Source organism: Biomphalaria glabrata, chromosome 2 (assembly GCF_947242115.1).
Source record: "Biomphalaria glabrata chromosome 2, xgBioGlab47.1, whole genome shotgun sequence".
In the NCBI taxonomy this organism is placed as follows: Eukaryota; Metazoa; Mollusca; class Gastropoda; family Planorbidae; genus Biomphalaria; species Biomphalaria glabrata.
The window spans coordinates 35,061,608-35,082,564 of NC_074712.1; the positions used below are offsets into that span (position 1 = coordinate 35,061,608).

The window sequence follows — 20,957 nt, forward strand, 5'->3', positions numbered from 1 at the left end:
CTATAATAAACGCACTCTATATGATTTGCAACAAGATCTGGCAATCAGGAGATTGGCCCAAACCCTGGACCCAATCACTCATAATAACCCTTCCAAAGAAAGGCAACTTACAACTCTGTCAAAACTATCCCACCATCAGCCTCATAAGTCATCCCATCAAAGTACTGTTAAAAATCATTTTAAACCGGCTAAAACCGATAGCAGACAACATCATATCAGAAAGCAAACTACAGTCACCTAATTCCAAGAGCGTATTCAAGAGAGGTTACACATTTCTACCAGTGGCGGGGCTCCATTAATTAAATGCTTTGAAAAGTCATTTGTCGAAATTGAAAAACACTAAATGTGGCTCAACAAAGATGGCTAAGATAGATTTTAGGAGTCAGTTATAGAGATCGGGTCTAAATCAAGGAAATTCTATGCCGAATTGGGAGTCAACCTTTAGTAAGGTTGTGACAGCGTCGCATGAGGTTTGCGGGACATGTTCTCCGACAAAATGAATTACGCATACTTAAGGATTACGATGACATCCTAGTACAACTTTGCGCCAGTAAGGCAGTGAGAATAGCATTTGAGGTTTTTGAAATAAAACTTTTTAATAGCAGGAAAATTTACTGTAGATACCTCAAAACATTTATTTTGTTGGCTTTCAATACCAGAAATAGTGCTTGGCGGGGGGGGGGGGGCTTCGCCCCGCGCTGGGGGAGCTCCAAGCGCTCCCCAAGACCCCATTGCAGTCAATGGCGGGGAGTCTACAATTTTTCCACTAACTCCAGGAAGAGACATTGTGGGTCATAATAAACATCTTTCGAAAGAATGAAGGGTCAGAATGTAATAAAGATCATGTACACACACACACATACATACTATTTTGTTTTCTCGGGGGGTGAGGGGGGGGTAATTTTTTCTCCCCCCCCCCCGAAAAAAAATCCTGGCTACGCCATGATATATATATATATAGTAGTTAATCTAATGCAAGTACTCAACGAAAGGAGGTAATAATAGTCGATGTATTTATTTACAATTATAAAATACACCGTGAGACATGGACTTCAGCTATCAAGTCTCAGTGTGTCTTATCTTACGTTCCACCTGTCCTTTTCTACCTAAACACACGTACAGACCACCGACACACAGTGTCACTCGGGTCCTCAATACAGTTCACTGGTAGCCCGAAGGATGCCCTTAGTTCCAGACAGCTCAGACTCTCATAACCTTCAGGTCACTTCAGCCGGATCTACAACAGTCCTTCCCCTAGAATCAATGTTCTCTACTACTCGTGCTGAACGGTGCTCTGATGTGCACCATCAGAGTCGGCGCGGGAGCGGAGCTACAACAATATCTATCTATCTATCTATCTATCTATCTATCTATCTATCTATCTATCTATCTATCTATCTATCTATCTATCTATCTATCTATCTATCTATCTATCTATCTATCTATCTATCTGTCTGTCTGTCTGTCAGTCGGTCTATCTAACTATCTATCTATCTATCTATCTATCTATCTATCTATCTATCTATCTATCTATCTATCTATCTATCTGTCTATCTGTCTATCTGTCTATCTGTCTATCTGTCTATCTATCTATCTATCTATCTATCTATCTATCTATATGTGAATGTATATGTATGTATATAATATTGTCACAAACATAATGAACAAGAAAAACAAACAAACAAAACACAGCTTCTATTAAGTGTAATTGTATCAATCAGTTTGGATCAGTCATATGATTAAATGTGTAATAAATCTAGAAATTCTAGACTAATCTGTGCGATTAGAAATATTTTTACCAACTGTTTTGATTAGCGTAATTTCATGCTTGCTCTATGCACTATGATCCTATCACTTGCCTGGACCAGGTGGGGAAAAAAAGGGGAAGAGTGGGGCGTCTTGTCAATTTTACCGTGATCACTTGAAAAAAAAGTTATCAAACCTGAGTTCGAACTCGAGAGAACAAGCCTCCTAAAACCTTCTCATAATAATAATTAAACCTCTGTGCCAGAGAAGTGCTTATGATAATAATAGGTTTTATAGTTATCTATTGTTAGTTTCCAAGCGGCGACCTATTTCTTTCGACAATGCATAAGGGGGACTAATTCGGCTTATTCAACCACTTAAGTCAATTACAAGGTCTTTCCCTTGTTCAAGATACCAATCAAAATTATTTATTTTTTTAAAATCGATTCTTGTGTTGTCAGGTAAAAGAAATAATTGTGCAAAATTTCAACTTGATCCGAGATTGTGTGTAGGAGAAATAACGTGTGTACACACTTTTATCAGACAGACAGACAAACAGACAGATAGATTGAGTTCATATAATCTTTGTAAAAATAGATCTAGCACTATAGCTATATCTTGATCTAGAATTCTAGATGGTTTTGTAAAGGTTAATCCCTCATTCAAAGCCTCGAGAAAGAAGCCTTTCCCTTTGATTAACACACAGTTTCATTTTGCATTAAACGTAGGCCTATATAATATCAAAATCGATCTCCGAAATGGTCCACTCAGGCAGATAAAAATGCAATTTTTAAAAATATTTTCAGCATTAATATCAGAAGCTATGAACTGCAAAGTAACAACAACTACAAAGTCCTCAACCATATCTCGACAATACAAAGGGGAGAGACGTGTACATACCGAAAGTGTTGCCAATAATACTACACTGTTAGGCCGATTTACGATATGATAGTACATGTAATACCTTTTCCTTTGGTTACATGTGAGAGTGTACCTCCTACAGTGTATATGAGACTTCACTTCTATAGTATGAAACATTACTTATGAATTGGTGTCTTAAATTATATTCGATTACTTACTAAATGCATTTTCACCTTTCTTAAACAAAACTAAACAAATGATTAAAAATATAAGTAGCTTACAAATAAATACGTAATTGGGTAATACAAATATTCTGATAACATTATTTAAAAAAAAAGGTTTGCATAAGTGTTATAATAATATAGGCCTACACAAAAAAATACCGTTATTATTTACGTAGTCTCCCGTGTTTGTTTACAAATAATAGTGAATAGTAGTGAAAATTCTGTATTTTTACAAATTAAACTTGTCGCGATCAAAAAGGAAATAATAGCCGTGGCACCAGAACGATCTAAAATATTATGATGTCGGCTTTTCAATACCTTTTCTGTTTTTTGTGTGATCTAAACGGGACGCTCAGACAGACGGACCACACTAAACTAATAGAGGCTATTCCTCTTTCGGGGGCCTCTAAAATAAAAAGCGAATCAATATTTATACCCGCATGGTGTATTGGTGTATTGAGTCTGTACTTGTAACAGTTGGCTTCATGTCGCTGGAGAACATGCTTATTTGTGTATCACACATAAATCGTCCAATTCCAGGGGAAACAAATTAACAGGTAATAGACATTAAGCTACTAATCTTCCTTTCATTTTGTTAATTAATTATTTTTTAAATTGTGTTTTGCACAGAAGTTATTATAATATTAAGCTAAAAGTATAAATAAAATAACATTAACTATGCTAACTTATTTATAAATGATACTAGAAAAATATATATTTAGCTAACGTTTTTAATAATTACAAATAGAGAAACATAAAATATGATTACTTGCTCAATAATCACAGCTTTTATATAATGTAATTATGACCTACAAATATTGTTTTTAGCGGCCCCCGAAAGGAGAATAGACGCTATTAGTGTTGTGTGGTCTGTCTGTCCGTCCGTTCCGTTTAGATCTCTTAAACTAGAAAATATATTGAAAATACGACATCATGATATTTTAGATCTTTCAAAGTTCGGATGCAACGGCGACTTTTTTCTTTTCTGAAAGCGAAAAATTTAATTCTTAAAATCAAGTTTTTCTGTCATAAAATACACCATTTTTACAACTATTCTCTATTAATAGTAACAATCACGAGAGGCTATTTAGTAAGGGAGGTGACTATTAAACATATTTTTAACACATTTATTCAAACCGTTTTAGATTTTTGTATTTTTTTTTTTGACAATTGTATTGCTAAGTTAAGTAAGTTCTGTCATACTAACTACAACATTAACAAAATACTTATTTAGTATGCATATAATAAGTAGTTTTTCATACTATCACGTGAACTGCGGCGTGACACATCAACATGGAACAATTAACTTGCATGACGCGTAGGACGTAATCATCTTCTTTTTTGAAGTGCTAAAGGAAATTTAGAGAATTTGTTTTTCTTTTTTGGAATTTTTTTTTCTTGAGGCTTTGAATAAGAGATTGACCCTTTACAAAACAATTTGATCAATTAGATACTCATTATACGACATCAGTTAGGCCAGGTTCACATCAAACTTCACCTTCACTTTACCTATCCCTTATCTGCTGGACCGATGGGGCACCACAGAAGATCTGTCAACCTACTTTCTTCATCCTTTTCTGTCATTTGCTTTTGATAGAATTTCATTCTGATATTCTTTCTGAAAATATTGAATCCTGCCTTTTTAGCTGCCTGGTTGGACCACCTCGGGGGTCGATTTTGAGTTTGTGTTTCCACACAAACTGTCTTTGTAACCGTGTTTGTAAATATTTTATTCGCGAAGTGATTCAAAGAGAATATTTACTTATATTTGTTTTCTGTAGAATGCATTTCTAAATCTTAGTGGACAAGAAATCTTTTGGCGCGAACCCCACTGGGTGAAGACGTCAAATTAGAGCGTTATTTCAACCTACCCAACCCAACCATCTGGCAAAGGGGGACGCGGCGACTTTACTTTTTTCGAGTGGGAGCGTCATAAGTAAAAATGTGTGCCCCAATTGTCACATTATAATAAAACACTCTTCTAATCATAATACAAAGTTAAACAATATTTTTTCTTTTTCTGTTTCTAGCAGCCTCCAAAAGAGGAAAAGCTGCCTTTAGTTTTGTGCTGTCTGCTTGTCCGTCAGTCAGTCCCGTTTAGGTCATTAGATAGCAAAAACTTTGAAACATTTAAAATCCAATAACATGATAATTTAGATCTTGCAAATTTGTGGTGCAACGACTCGTTTTTTTGAAAGCTACAAATTTATACAAGCAATTTTTTTTCATAAAAATACACCACTTTTTTAAAAATAAAAACATAAGTGGTTCGTGCAATTTCGTGACTTCCCATGTACTCCGGGGTGGGGTGGGGGTGGGGCTTTTCTTGTCCCAAAAGTCTACAATAATAATTTTTTTTAGCGGCCCCCGTAACATGAAAAGGTAGCTTTGTGTCATCTGTCTGTTGGCCTGTCATATTTAGATTACCCCCCCTCCCAAAAAAAAAAACATTAGAAAAGCTAGGGAAAAGCTTATTTATCCTTTTGGGTAAAACTTATTTCTCCTTTTGGGTAAAACTTATTTCTCCTTTTGGGTAAAACTTATTTCTCCTTTTGGGTAAAACTTATTTCTCCTTTTGGGTAAAACTTATTTCTCCTTTTGGGTAAAACTTATTTCTCCTTTTGGGTAAAACTTATTTCTCCTTTTGGGTAAAACTTATTTAATATGTCAGAAATTTCATTATCGATAATACATAGTTTGTTTTCGAGTGAAAAACCATACCAAACGATTATTTGAAATTGTATTACTTTACATAATCACAAAAGTCATCGCTTCAATGTTCCTGTTCCGAGTGAGGACCTCCTCATTTGTTCTCTTCTTTTCGACAGGCTTAACAGCTAGTTCTCGAGGCGCATGAAAACAGTGGAACCAATGCTTAGAGTCTCTATTTCTTTCTCTCTCTAAATCAATACAGATTTAAATGTTGGCTACACCTTGTAAACATGTCGAGCAAAACGAAACACGTTTCAAAAACATTTTAATACTATGAATTGTTTTTGTAGGCACTAGATCTCGTCTAAATTTAAACAACTTTTTTTTGTGTAAAGCAAGTGATTTATTTACTACTAGGACACTGAATCATGTCGAAAGATTTCAAAGATAAAGTGGTTGTTATTACTGGTGCCAGCTCCGGCATTGGAGAGTGTACCGCCATCTTGTTTGCTCAGCATGGCGCTAATGTCGTACTGTGTGGGAGAGATGAACAAAAACTGTCGTCTGCTTTGCAGAAGTGTCAAGAAAAAAGTGGCGGGAACGTGGACAAGTACATGTTTTACTTTTTTCTGATAAATATAATTTAATTAGTTTCTATGGAATGGTATATCTAGAATATCTACTTTATTAATTTTGTTTGCCTAATTAATAATGATTCAATGAAATCAATGATTTTTTTTTTGTTATTTCAAAATAATAACGTGTGGTAACTGAGTAGTCAAGGGCTTTGCTTCCGAACTGAAGGTCTCGGGTTCGAATTCCGGAGAAGACAAAGATTTTTAATTTTGGGATTCTTTGGACACATGAGTCCAACCAACTTTAATTGGTACCTGACATTAGTTAGGAAAATAAAGGCGGCTTGTCATTGTGCTGGTCACATGACACCCTAGTTAACCGTCGGCCATAGAATTAGATGATCTTAACATCATCTGCACCCATAGATCGCAAGGTCTGAAAGTGAAATTTTACTTAGGGAATGGTATGCTTGAATAGTATGCATACACTAGGGCCTATATTTTACTTGATATTGATGCATAACAGTAATCCAAGCTTGAAGTCTTGTATATTGCCAAAGAAAGATCAAATTTGTACTTGATGTTAGATGATAGCCGGTGTTCACCTGCTCCTGGTGGTGGCCATTGACGATTAGGCGCCGTATTTGCACCGCAGTTTTGGCGACAGTTGTTATGGTGCCAGACGTGCCAGGAGTTAGAAATGAGCAAATAATTCAGAAAAAAAGCAATCCCTTTGGAACTAAGTACTTACTTAGATTTCTAAATTTTTAAAATATTCATGGCTCATAATCTATTCGATTTTAGAGAGTACACCAATAACAATGAAACAAAAAAAAAACAAACACTTTATTTAAAGCAATTGGATGGCAGTGGGCCGGGGTTGAACCCGAGAGGACCAAATGTCAGTCAATTGCTCGTATCAAACGACCAGGCAACCATTTAATGTTATATCGTCTTAAACGTGAGACTGGATTTCTGGATTGTATTTTGTCAAAATTGTAAAATTAACAGCGAGAATAGGATCGATCTCATCAATGTTCTCTTTCTGAGGGTTAATTTCCATATGTGTGATGGGGCATAGGGAAACAACTAGCTAATGTAAGCAACACCACAAGAAGTAAATATAGAGATAAATCGCACTGTTCCCATCCAAAGGCAAATTGAGTTTGGATTTCACCACAAATGTTTTAAAATCATTTACTATAATGAATGGAGCTTGAAACATTTAGTGCTGAACTAAATAAGGAATAAACATGACATGTAACTTAGAATACTAGCAGCATTGAGGTGTCAAGGTTATTGAGAGAAGAAGGGGAAGAAAATATGATACATTGCTCGGGGGAACTTGAACCACGGACCCCAAACCGGTCCCAATGCCTAGCAGCGGCCAGGCACCTGATTCAGATGTCCAAAGGGTTCGATGCAAGCACGCCCCTTTTATGAACCATGTGACCCGGGAAAAGCTTTTATCTCGTGGCCAGGATGAGAAATTGGCTCTGCACCGATCTCTCTGTCAGGAGGCCCCCGTCGACTAAAAGATCATTTATTCACACCCGTCTTGGCATGTTGCACGCTCTTCCAAACCTCTGCATGAATTCCTCCTTTCATGTGTGCGGCCAGGCACCAGTCTAGCATCTACCTAGACCAAGTCTAAAAACAACTTTCTAGCCAGTTTTGTTATCTGGTCTCCACATCTCTATCCATGGTCATGTACTTACTCTCCTTCACACGCCCCGAGCTCGCCTACATCTCTATCCATGGTCATGTACTTACTCTCCTTCACACGCCCCGAGCTCGCCTACATCTCTATCCATGGTCATGTAATTACGCACATTCACCCCCCCCCCCAGCTCGCCTACATCTCTATCCATGGTCATGTAATTACGCACATTCACCCCCCCCCCAGCTCGCCTACATCTCTATCCATGGTCATATAATTACGCACATTCACCCCCCGAGCTCGCCTACATCTCTATCCATGGTCATATAATTACGCACATTCACCCCCCCCCCAGCTCGCCTACATCTCTATCCATGGTCATGTAATTACGCACATTCACCCCCCCCCCCAGCTCGCCTACATCTCTATCCATGGTCATATAATTACGCACATTCACCCCCCGAGCTCGCCTACATCTCTATCCATGGTCATATAATTACGCACATTCACCCCCCGAGCTCGCCTACATCTCTATCCATGGTCATGTAATTACGCACATTCACCCCCCCAGCTGGCCTACATCTCTATCCATGGTCATGTAATTACGCACATTCACCCCCCCCCCCAGCTGGCCTACATCTCTATCCATGGTCATATAATTACGCACATTCACCCCCCCCCAGCTGGCCTACATCTCTATCCATGGTCATGTAATTACGCACATTCACCCCCCCCCCAGCTCGCCTACATCTCTATCCATGGTCATATAATTACGCACATTCACCCCCCCCCCAGCTCGCCTACATCTCTATCCATGGTCATATAATTACGCACATTCACCCCCCCCCAGCTCGCCTACATCTCTATCCATGGTCATGTAATTACGCACATTCACCCCCCGAGCTCGCCTACATCTCTATCCATGGTCATGTAATTACGCACATTCACCCCCCCCCCCAGCTCGCCTACATCTCTATCCATGGTCATGTAATTACGCACATTCACCCCCCCAGCTCGCCTACATCTCTATCCATGGTCATGTAATTACGCACATTCACCCCCCCCAGCTCGCCTACATCTCTATCCATGGTCATGTAATTACGCACATTCACCCCCCCCCCCCAGCTCGCCTACATCTCTATCCATGGTCATATAATTACGCACATTCACCCCCCGAGCTCGCCTACATCTCTATCCATGGTCATGTAATTACGCACATTCAACCCCCCCCCCCCAGCTCGCCTACATCTCTATCCATGGTCATATAATTACGCACATTCACCCCCCGAGCTCGCCTACATTTCTATCAATGGTCATGTAATTACGCACCTAGGCCAACATTTTGATTTTGTTTTGCACAGACATTTAGCAGTTCAAGGGGACATAACAGACTCTCAGGTAAGGCGGCGTATCGTTCAACAGACGATGGATAAATTTGGTCACTTGGATGTTTTGGTAAGCAACGCTGGAATAATAACAAAGAACATCAGCCTGGAAGATGCCATAGAAGAGGCGTTCGACTTGACGATAAGCACCAATGTCAAAGCTGGGTTTTTTCTTATACAAGAAGCGATACCACATCTCGAGAAGTCTCAAGGCTGCATCGTTGTTGTCTCATCTATTACCAGTACAGTAGCCGTCCCCTATGAAATCATCTATGGCATGTCCAAGGCAGCTGTAGATTATATGACCAAAACTTATGCGCTGGGTCTTGCTCCAAAAGGTAACTATTAAAATCACAAGATAATGTAATATATTTGACAGCGAGTCCGGGCAGCTGCTTTAGCATTAGGCACCTAAAGTGGGTAGACTTGGGAATCAAACCTTTCTTATAAAGTTCGGGTCGGTTCGGTTCATTAAGATTTTAAGGTCGAGTTCAGTTAGGTTCGATAACTAGTACGCTTAGGGTTCAAGTCGGTTCAGTCAGATCGAAAGTTTCAGATTGTTTTTATGAAAAAATGATAAAACAATGATAAAACTAAATATTGAGCTTTAATGCCATTTATGAGTTAAAATACTTGAACTTGAAACTTTACATGAAGATAAAAACAACATTTTCAAAGACAGTTTGTGTGGAAACACAAACTCAAAATGGGCCCCCGAGTGGTCCACCCAGGCAGGTAAAAGGACAGGTATCAATATTTTCAGAAAGAACATCAGAATTAAATTCTATCAAAGACAAATGACAGGGAAGAATGGAGAAAGAAGGTTGACAGATCTTGTGTGGTGCCCCAGCTGTCCAGCAGACCAAAGGATAGGTGAAAGTGAATGTGAAGTTTAATGTAAGCCTGTCCTAACTGATTTCTTATAATGAATATCTCATTGATCTAATTGTTTTGTAAAGGGTCAATCTCTTATTCAAATCATTTCCGTAGGAAAAAAAATCCTTTAGTTCAGTGTTCTATGACTATGGTGCCGCAGTGCAGTTCCCATTATGGTATGAAAAACTACTTAATAATTGATGTTTTAAATTATGTCCAACTTATGTGCAAACTAAATATATTTTTTCTCTTAAAAAAAAAAGGAAACATTATTTTTGGGTAAATGTTGTAGTTAGTAGGGCAGAACTTACATAATTTAGCAATAAAAATGTAGAAAAAAATATTTTTTTTGTCCAAAAATCTAACATCATTTGCATAAATGTGTTAAAAATATGTCAGACAATCATCTCCCCTACTTAAGAGCCTGCCGTGTTTGTTACTATTAATAGTGAATAATTGTAAAAGTGGTGTATTTTTATGAAAAAAAAAAACTGCTTGCATAAGTGATTTTAAAAATTAGATTTTTCGCTTTCAGAAAAGAAATAATAGCCGTTGCATCAGAACTTTGAATGGACTAAAATATTATCATGTCGGATTTTCACTATCTTTTCTAGTTTACGAGATCTTAATGGGACGGACGGACGGACGGACAGACAGACATTTCACACAAAAGTAATAGCGTTTATTTCTCTTTTCGGGAGCCGCTAAAAATAATTTGCGAGGTACTAGGTATTGCAACTTCAAACATTCCAATGACAGTTTTCTGCAGTACACAAAGAGTCGAAGCATACATTTGATGATATGACTCTAGACATAAACATGAGTAATTGAAGTGCTCTACCGTCAGTTTAACAACCAGGGCTGCAGAGTGTATTTGACAAAAGTCAGCATTTCTATTTGTACTTGTAGCAGAAGTACCCAATACCTTTTGGGCAATTGATGCCATCGTCGAAAGCTAATGTTTAAAAGTCATTCACTTTCTAAAATTTGCAAGTCACTCAAGAGCAGTCTCTAGTATTTTTCAAATTCATGTCTCATGTCATTAGTATCAGTATTAGACAAATGAGTCACAGCTGTCTTGAAGTCTTGAAGTCCCCAGTAAGTCATATGATTCAGGGTCAACTTTACTCTTTTTGAAAAGAGACTGTTGAACCAATGACTGAATTCACAAAAACTGTCTATATCTGCAATATCTGATTGCTTTGATACCACCGGATGTATGGGAGATTTAATTTTGTTTACCATAATAGGCATCTGAATAAGCAGAGCGAGCCTCTGCACTTACAAAAGACAAAAATATTTGTTATGAGTTTAACAAGGCACAATAAGAGTTGAAAGTACAACGGGTAGTAACATTCTGTTTAGCAAGAGCTCTAGTTCTAACAGCATAAGGGCAGATTAAAGTCATTGGAAATTGGAGGTCTTTACTATTTATTTAAAGCCGATAATAATCGGAAAAATAATAATAACAATATTATTTTTTTTCTTCCTTTCTTAAATTTTATTTAAAAATATTTCAAATGATGATATGTATAAAAAATAGTTATAATTCTATTTTTATTCCCTTATAGCATGGGTTATTCACCTTCATCTTCACCTGTTCCTTAGTCTGTTACACCGTTGGGGCACCATACAAGATCTGTTGATCGTCTTTCTCCAATCCTCTCTCCTTTGGATAGAGTTTCATTCACTGACAGTCCTGTCCATTCATTTATGTTGTCTTCCAATCGCTTTCTATGTCTATCTTTTCTTCTTTTTCATGGTACTGTTCCCGAGGACCTTATGTTGTGGCCTTAGAGTTGACGTTATTTGACAGTGGTTAGCAGGTCATCGTGGGGTACAATTACTGCGTTAATCATGTTTTATATATCATTTGTGATGCGGTAAAATGATTATTACACTATCTTATCTTATCTAATAAATTTATAATTACAGCCTAATACTGGTATCCATGTGTATTCATGTGAATATTTTTAATGATGCACAAACTACGGCTCGTGGGCCACATCAGTCCCTTGACGCCGTGCTATCCATGCCCCTCGAAAGTTTTGCCAACAGTGTACGAGGCTCGGCTCCATTTAACTCGAGGAGTTCTTGAGTGACACGCATATCGGACATGTCACTGACCCCAGACTAATACAACGATTAAAACAAGCAAAATAAAAAAAAAATCCTTTTTATAAAACAAAGAGTATCTAAGAGAAAGAACTCCGAACTTACAACTATATTTCTCCTAATCTACAAGTTATTTCCCCTTTACTATTTCGAACAAAATAATTAATTACCAATAATTAATAGACTAATTGGTTATTTTTTTAAATAGATTCATGTTTTGTTAGGCACAATAAATAGTTTTACCTTGATTTATGAACGGATGTGGGAGAAATAACATGTTCAATTATCTAAGGGGACAAAATCCCAAATACTAAGCTGCATCTGTATATACTGAAGGGTTAATTCCCCTTTTTTGGTATTAAAAAAATAATTAATTGACTTAATTGATAATTTTGTATATTGATTCAACTTTTGTATATGCCAATGAATATTTTTGCAAAATTTCAACTTGATCCGAGATTGGGTGTAGGGGAAATAACAAATACAATCTTTTTTACGAGACAGAGTGAGTTGATAAAAGCTTTGTAAAAAAAAGAGCAGCATCCGAAATTTTAGATTTACTAAAACAATTTTCTATATTTTTCTATCCTTTAGGTATTCGAGTCAATGCTATCAATCCAACGGCTGTCTCCTTTACTAGGTTTGAGCGTTACTATTGCGACGAAGAGGAATCAAGAGTGTCTTATTTAAAATACGCATCACAACAACCTCTGTATAGAAGGAACAGCACTCCGGAAGAACAAGCCCAGACCATTCTATTTTTAGCCAGTTCCGCAGCAAGTTTTATAACGGGTCAATGTGTTAATGTTGACGGCGGATGCAGTCTGGCAGGGCCCCAAGTCGATTACTAACAATTGAGTGTACACTACGGGACCAAGAGTAGCACAATATAAACACATATTTTATATTGGGCGAATGTTAAGCCACTATAAGACAAAGTGATGTATACATGAGTTGAGATATGCTTATAATAGAATACATTTTTTTCTCTAGAGATGTTTGTGTTTTGGTTGTGGTTGTTAGGTTTTTGATTATTAAAATGATTACTCCAGAAAAATAAAAGAAACGCTTAAAAATGTATTTACATTTCAAAGTAATACAAATACATTGATTGCAAAATATTGAAAATAGTGATGGTAATCGATTACACTGCTACCAATGAAGCAATTTGTTTGACATAAATGTAGGACATTCTCATTAATATTTCATTTGATTCAATGTACACATTAAATATAATGGTATATTGCTATTTTGAATGAAATTCACACAAATAGGATATTATCATTTGCAAGAGTATTTATGTATTTGAGTGCAAGTGTGTCTTGCGCTAAATTAAAAGAATTTCACAAATAAACAGTTTAATTGAAATGCAGTAAAATGTTTTAATTAGTTATAAATTTAGTTAACGTGATTTTCTTCTGTGTATAAATTGTTTTTGTTATTTTACTACTAATTTTTTTAAAGTTAAATTATTTATTCTTATAAATGAATTTTTAGACAAAATGAAAATTCATGGATTGTGTGGTATGCGCTCTGGACTGTCTTATCTATGATCCTAGTTTACAATCCTGCGGTCAACCATCCGTCTGCCGTCCTGCGAAAGTTTTGGGCTAGGATGTAATAATCTTCAATTCTTCAAAGTCCGAAACTTAAAAAGTTAGATGTACAAACCAATAAACGAGTTGAATAGAAGTCAAACACATACATCAGCTGAGCATAAAGAAATAAAGAACAAGCAAAATAAAAATAAATAAATTTAAAAACCAAAGCTTATCTATGGGAAAGCATCGCAATACTGCAATTCTTATCTCCTTTTTTATATACTTATAAAATATTTAAATACCACTAAATGTTTAAATAATTGGTTATTTTTAAAATTATCTTTGTTTATGAATAATAGTACAAAATTTCAACTTGTTCCGATAATGGGAAGTGGGAGAAACATTTTGTAAAAGAATCCTTCCAGACAGACAGACGCCATGAGTAAATATAGGCCTTGTAAAGAGATCGGCACAACAGCAGTGGACTTACACTCCGATCCCCAGTAAAAGTTAGCCTTTCCCGCATCCCCCATGAGAAGTAGAACAGCCAGAAACTTGTACAGTCCTAGTAAACCAAGGGGAGGACAAAAACGTATAAAGGAGAAGAGAAAACTTTTCAGTCAAATGTAAAACTTTATTATTAAGAATCAAATTAGACTCATTACAGCTCTTCATCTTCAGCGCAAACATGAGAACTCCACGCACGACATTTTCTTCAGCTTGTGAGAAGAAAATATAATCTGCATTTGTGTGTTGGTTTGAAAAAATAACGCTGTCAATGTTACAATTACAGGCCTACTTGGAGTTCAAAAGAAGAAAAAAATCTTGACTATTTTTAAATAACAATTTTTCTTGTAAAAACTTTTGAATATAAAGACGCAAGTTTTTGGAGGAAGTTGTCACAAAAGTGTAAGACTTATATATTATATCTAGACTGGAAACTGGAAATACATTCTTACCCGCGACTGATCCTGAACATTGTGTAGAAAGTTGGATCAAGGCGTTGTTTTGTCAAGTAGTTCAAAGAAGTCAAGTTGTTGTGGTTTTTTCAACACTAACCTATGTAACATATAATCTAGATTACAGAACAACGCCTTGATCCAACTTTCTAAAAAATTTTCACGACATTTTTTGGTGTTAAATAATCTCCATGTTCAATCTAGATATAGTATATATGTCTATGGTGTAATCTTACTATTATTTATGAGTTCATGAGCTTGTGCGTTTAACCCGGAAGATATGAAGGGCGAAATTCATTTGTTGTATAATGTAATCTGTAATAAACAACAACAACAACAAAACCCCTCTGATATTAACACATTTTAGGTTTATTCCTGCCGGATGGAGGATACGGTCCCACAATGAAGAACATGTCATCCTTTTGCTATGCGTCTGATGACCCTACTTACAAGTAAAACAAATGTCAGGTGTACCTATTAAATATTTTCATCCACACCAACTTTACATCCTTGCCCTCACACACCAAACAAGCTTATTAAACCAGTGATTAGTATAAGAGTAGGCTCGGCCTCCGGCCTCGTTGGGATGGGTGGGACATTCATTTTCCTTTCGTTGTATCTTGCAAGTTGCAGAAGAGACATCATCTAAGTTATCATTATTGTTATTTATTGTTCAATAATGTCTCAACTTGGTTTTGTTTAAATTCCTTCTACCAGCCCACACTATCATCATAGTTCAAAAACTCAAATTTAAACTATTTATTTACGCTTTGAAAAATTATAACGGCCATTAATTTACTTTCATATTGGCTTGTGTGTAAATTACTATTTTAGAATTTTGAAATTACTTATGTGTTCGATCAAATTAAACTTCTGACAGTGTTTAAAGTTCGCCTTTGCTATCTATGGGGCAGATGTTGTTAAGATCATCAGTTTCTCTGGCCCACGGTTAACAAGAATCTCATGTGGCCAGCACAACGACCAACCTCCTTTACTTTCCCCCATTAGAGCGCTATGTAAACTAAGATGCGCCCTAAAGATCCCGAAAGACGAAATCCCAGTCTTCACCAGAATTCCAATCCAGGATATCTCTGTTTAGAAGCCAAGCGCTTTACCACTCAGCCACGTTAAAGTCACTTTGTTTATACTACCATGTGTGTGTACTTATATCAAACTATCTTAAACTGAAGACAATGTTAACCATGTATGTATGTGTGTGAGACGCATAATGGGCATCTCTTGGAGGGACCATGTCTCCAATCAGGAAGTTTTGAGATTGGCCAATATGAACAGCATGTATGCTCTCCTGACACAAAGAAGATGACGCTGGCTCGGACATGTCACCCGCATGCCAGATGGTAGAATCCCGAAAGATATCTTATATGCTGAGCTTGTGGAAGGAGTCAAACCCAAGGGCCGCCCAAGACTAACATATAGAGATGTCTGCAAGCGAGACATGAGAGCCACAGGCATCAGCGAAAGTATGTGGGAAAACATAGCCAAAGACCGGAGTGCATGGAGACTGTGCGTGCTGGGACAACCCTTGCTGACAACAAAAGAATTGAAGCGGCCTTAATCAAAAGGGAAAAAAAAGAAAGCTGCCCTGTCCACAAGCCCTAAATCAGAGGCATACACATGTACGAATTGTGGCAAAGTCTGCCGTTCTAGAATTGGCTTGATTAGCCACACCAGATTCTGCCCCGTCTCAAGATTAAGCCAAAACCAGTGACTCATTTGGGCGCATCCATTGCCTTTCGAGACAAAAGGAGCCATATTAATTAATGTGTGTGTGTCTACGTATATCAAACTGTCTGTAAGTCACATTGTATGTGTGTGTCTACTTATATCAAACTATGTTAAACTAAGACAGTGTTTAAGTCACCTTGTATGTCTGTGTATGTATTTGTAGTTTTTAAACTGAAGACAGTGTTGTATGTGTGTATATATGTGTACTTAAACTGAAGACAGTGTTAAAGTCACCTTGTATGTGTGTATATATGTGTACTTAAACTGAAGACAGTGTTAAAGTCACCTTGTATGTGTGTATATATGTGTACTTAAACTGAAGACAGTGTTAAAGTCACCTTGTATGTGTGTATATATGTGTACTTAAACTGAAGACAGTGTTAAAGTCACTTTGTATGTGTATGTGTGTATATATGTGTACCTAAACTAAAGACATTGTTAAAGTCACCTTTTGTTTGAGCCACTTTTCTGCTGAATCTTGCTTCCAAAAATTTGCTTGTTGTGTCCCTTTGGTTAATAGTCTTGATTGGTAACTTTCGATTATCTTCTCGTAATCCAGGGACAATAATCTGTCTTTATAATTCACATATACAGGTAGAGTCTGGCTCTGAAATCTATTACGTAACATTTCAAATATAGTAGATCCACTTAATAATGTGTAACGCATAACTGAATAAAACAATTGTTTGCATTAGACTTTAACAAAGACCAATCTATCCCCCCCCCTCATAAACTGTTCGTTTAATTGCATGCTGAGTGATGACACGGAGATAATTATATCTTGATTTATTGATTAGATCATTTCGTACATATCAACAAAAAAAAAACCTACTATAAACTATAATAAGATAGTCTAATTGTTTGTTCGGGATTTTTAAAATGAAAAATCAAATTAACAACAAATAATGGTTTCGAAATCAGTGGCGTAGCAAAGGATTTGGGGCCCCGGGGGGCCCTCATTTTGACATTCATCATGAGATGATGTACTTATTAAATATATAAGTCTATTGTGTAGAACACATGCAACTTGGTCACTAATTTACATAACAATATGAATATCAAGTTAACATGGCATTTGCTTAATATTTAATGTAAAAAAAATTGACATTGTTTGGGGGATCGCTCAAGTGGGGGCCTGGGGCCTCGGGGGAGTTTCAAATTTGGACCCCTGCCCCACTCTAGCTATGCCACTATTTGAGATTGCTCTTTTGACTTTCGTTACATTTAATGTTTCCTGCTTAAACGTAGCAAAGAAAAAAAATCGAAAATATATTTTTCCAGATTTTAAAAATGAAAATTATTTTAACGCTTAATAATTATTTGAAAATACTTTTTTGACTTTTATATTACATCAATATGTCTTGCTAAAACCTCGCAAAAATCATTATCGATAATAGGTTGTTTAGAAAATTATGTACCGAAAACAAATAAGAACAAAAGATAGTATGACATCTCTGTTCTGAGTTATATCGATAATATGTTATTCCGTTGTTTTTTTAAGCGGACCCCGAAAGGGGAATAGACGCTATTAGCTTCGTGTGGTCTGTCTGTCCATCCGTCCGACTGTTTAGAAAATCGGACATCATGAAATTTTACATCATTCAAATTTCTGATGCAACGCTACTTTTTTCTTTTTCGAAAGTGCACCATTTAATTTTTAAAATGATCTATTGAAGCAGAATTTTCAAAAAAATACACCACTTTTTAATGAAAAATTTCATGGGAAGGTAAGTTTTTCAAAAAGGTCAAAGACTTCTTCATTAATAACTCAGGCGTCATACATAGGTTCGTGTATTAGTTAAAAAAAATTGCATCTAAAGTCACAAAGGAAAAAATATCAGTGTATTGTTATAAAATATATTTTCCATTCGGAATAAAATACTGATTGAAATGTTTTTTTAAAAAGAATTTTGATACGAACTTCACTTTCGTTGTAGGTTAAAAAAAAACTAACTACTTTTCTAGCTTTGACATTTCCTCATACACTTGACAGTCTAAATACGACTAAATAGAGCCCAGATCTCATGGGCGTAGCCCATGCCAGATCTAGATTTATTTATAACATATATATTATAAATGTATATATAATTTGAACCAAATTTTAATTATTAGGCAATAACAACTTAGAGGTGCAGATTTAATTATTATGTAAACAGTAGTATCACATTAAGAAGTGAATCGGGTACGCACAGAATAGTACACCATTACCCGGTGACAAAAGGCCTACTATTCATAATCATAACATTAGCCTAGGTCTAGTTATTTTAAGATTGAACGTGTAAAGTCATATGAATTCTAGTTGAAGATCTAGATTGTAGAACAAATGGAAGGGGAGATATTAATTTTTATTTGCGAGGGAAAAAGTCTTAATTTGTGTGACCCAAGACACCAAGTCATTGCTTCTAGCTCACTACCTAAAGTAGGTCAAGAATAATTTTTTTTATCGTGTTACCAATTAATCTAATTTTGTAAGAAGAATAAATCTTTTTAAGTTTCTCTTTATTACATTTAACATGTTATTAATTATAAATGTATGGATAAGGTTAATAGTTATTATTAAAAAAATATAAGTGTACGCTAAATGAATATATGGAGGCGCGGTGGCTGATTGGTAAAGCGCTTGACCTCCGAACTGGTGGTCTTTGGTTCGAATCCAGGTGAAGACTGGGATTTTTACATTCGGGATCTTCAGGGCACATCTGAGTCCACCAAGCTCTAATGGGAACCTGACATTAGTTGGGGAAAAGTGAAGATGGTTGGTCGTTATGCTGGCCACTTGACACCCTCGTTAACCGTGGGCCATATAAACAAATAACCTTTACATCATCTGTCCCATATATCAGTAAGTCTGAAAGGGAAACATTACTTCAGTGCTTTTTTTGCGACGGTACGCACCGGCACATTTTCAATGTGGGGAAAAATATTATTTTTGTTGCATTTTAACGTTTATTATTAATGTATTGGTAGTTACAAGTTAGGCAACCCATCACTGAGTACCGGCAACTATTTTCTTACAAAAAAGCACTGCTTTACTTTATGAATATATAAATATATAATATTTTTTTCTCCCCCCCCCCGAAAAAAAAATTATATATATATATATATATATATATATATATATATATATATATATATATATATATATATATATATATATATATTTATATATATATATATATATATGTTTGTATGAATAAATGTGTGTGTGTGTACATAATTAATCTCTATTACATTCTGACCCTTCATTCGTTTGGAAGACGTTTATTGTGCCCTAGAATAGGTTCTTCCTGGAGTTAGTAAAAAAATTATAGACTCCTCGCCCTTGCCAGCAAGGGGTCTGGGGGGGGGGGCGCTGAGAGCTCCCCTAGCGCAGGGCGGAGCCTTGCCGCCAAGCACTATTTCTGGTATTGAAAGCCAACTAAATGCATATTCTGAGGTACCTACAGTGCATTATTTTGCGATTAAAAAGTTTTATTTCAAAAACGTAATGTGCTATTCTTACTGACTTAGACCCTCCCGCGCCGTTCGGCGCATTTGCTGGAAAGCTGTTTCTACTAAATTCCGATCTGCTCTGAGGACGTCCATGAAAGTGTGGCGCCAATTTTGTACTAGAATGTCATCGCAACTCTTATTATGCATAATTCATTTTGTCGGAGAACATGTCCCGCAAACCTCATGTGACGCTTTGTCACAACCTAACTAAGGGGTCGACTCGCATTTCGGCATAGGATTTCCTTGATTTAGACCCGATCTCTATAACTGACTCCTAAAATCTGTCTTAGCCATCTTTGTTGAGCCACACTTAGTGCTTTTCAATTTCATTGCACTTTATTAATGGATCCCAACCACTGGTAGACGTGTAACTTCTCTTGACTACAATCTTGGAATTAGGTGACTATTTTACTTTAGATGTTATATCGAAAAGTGAAGTTTTATCCTCAAAATTCTCTGTTGGGGGTTTTTAAACCTCAAAACTATCTTGAGGGGTTTTAAACTTTAAAAAAGCCATCTGGAGGAGAGGGGTTGAAACTCAAAATGCCCCATTGGCTTGTTTACGTTCAAAGAATTTTAGTGCGTAATTTGCTTTTAGCGGCACCCGAAAGGGGAAAAGACGCTATTAGTTTTGTGCGAAATGTCTGTCCGTCTGTCCGTCTGTCCGTCTGTCCGTCTGTCCGTCCGTCCCGTTTAGATCTCGTAAACTAGAAAAGATATTGAAAATCCGACATCACAATATTTTAGACCATTAAACGTTCTGATGCAACGGCTACTTTTTTTTTCTGAAAGCGAAAAATTTAATTTTTATAATCAGTTATGCAAGCAGTTTTTTAAAGAGAAAAGCTAATTAGTATGCATTATAAGTTAGACCTAAATTAAAACGAAAAGTAATCTTGTAAATGTCATTTTCGTAATTTTTTTCAATTATGAGACTAGAGTCAGGCCAGGAGAGGCGCGGTAGCTGATCTGTAAAGCGCTTGGCTTCCGAACCGGGGGCTCCGGATTCGAATCCTGGTGAAGACTGGGATTTTTTAATTCGGAATCCTTAGGCACCTCTGAGTCCACCCACTTCCAATGGGTACCTGATATTAGTTGGGGAAAAGTAAAGGCGGTTGGTCGTTG

The 20,957-nt window shown here is 36.5% G+C and overlaps 1 protein-coding gene across 1 annotated transcript; it reads left to right on the forward strand.

Annotated features, from left to right (window-relative positions):
• The first annotated feature begins 3,268 nt into the window (after nt 1-3,268).
• Nucleotides 3,269-13,544, forward strand: LOC106072902 (3-oxoacyl-[acyl-carrier-protein] reductase FabG-like). Its single transcript, XM_013233355.2, has 4 exons — nt 3,269-3,388; nt 5,901-6,093; nt 9,080-9,441; nt 12,689-13,544. The coding sequence occupies exons 2-4, from the start codon at nt 5,912-5,914 to the stop codon at nt 12,943-12,945; spliced, it is 801 nt and encodes a 266-aa protein (XP_013088809.2). The 5' UTR covers nt 3,269-3,388; nt 5,901-5,911; the 3' UTR covers nt 12,946-13,544.
• The last annotated feature ends 7,413 nt before the right edge of the window (nt 13,545-20,957 follow it).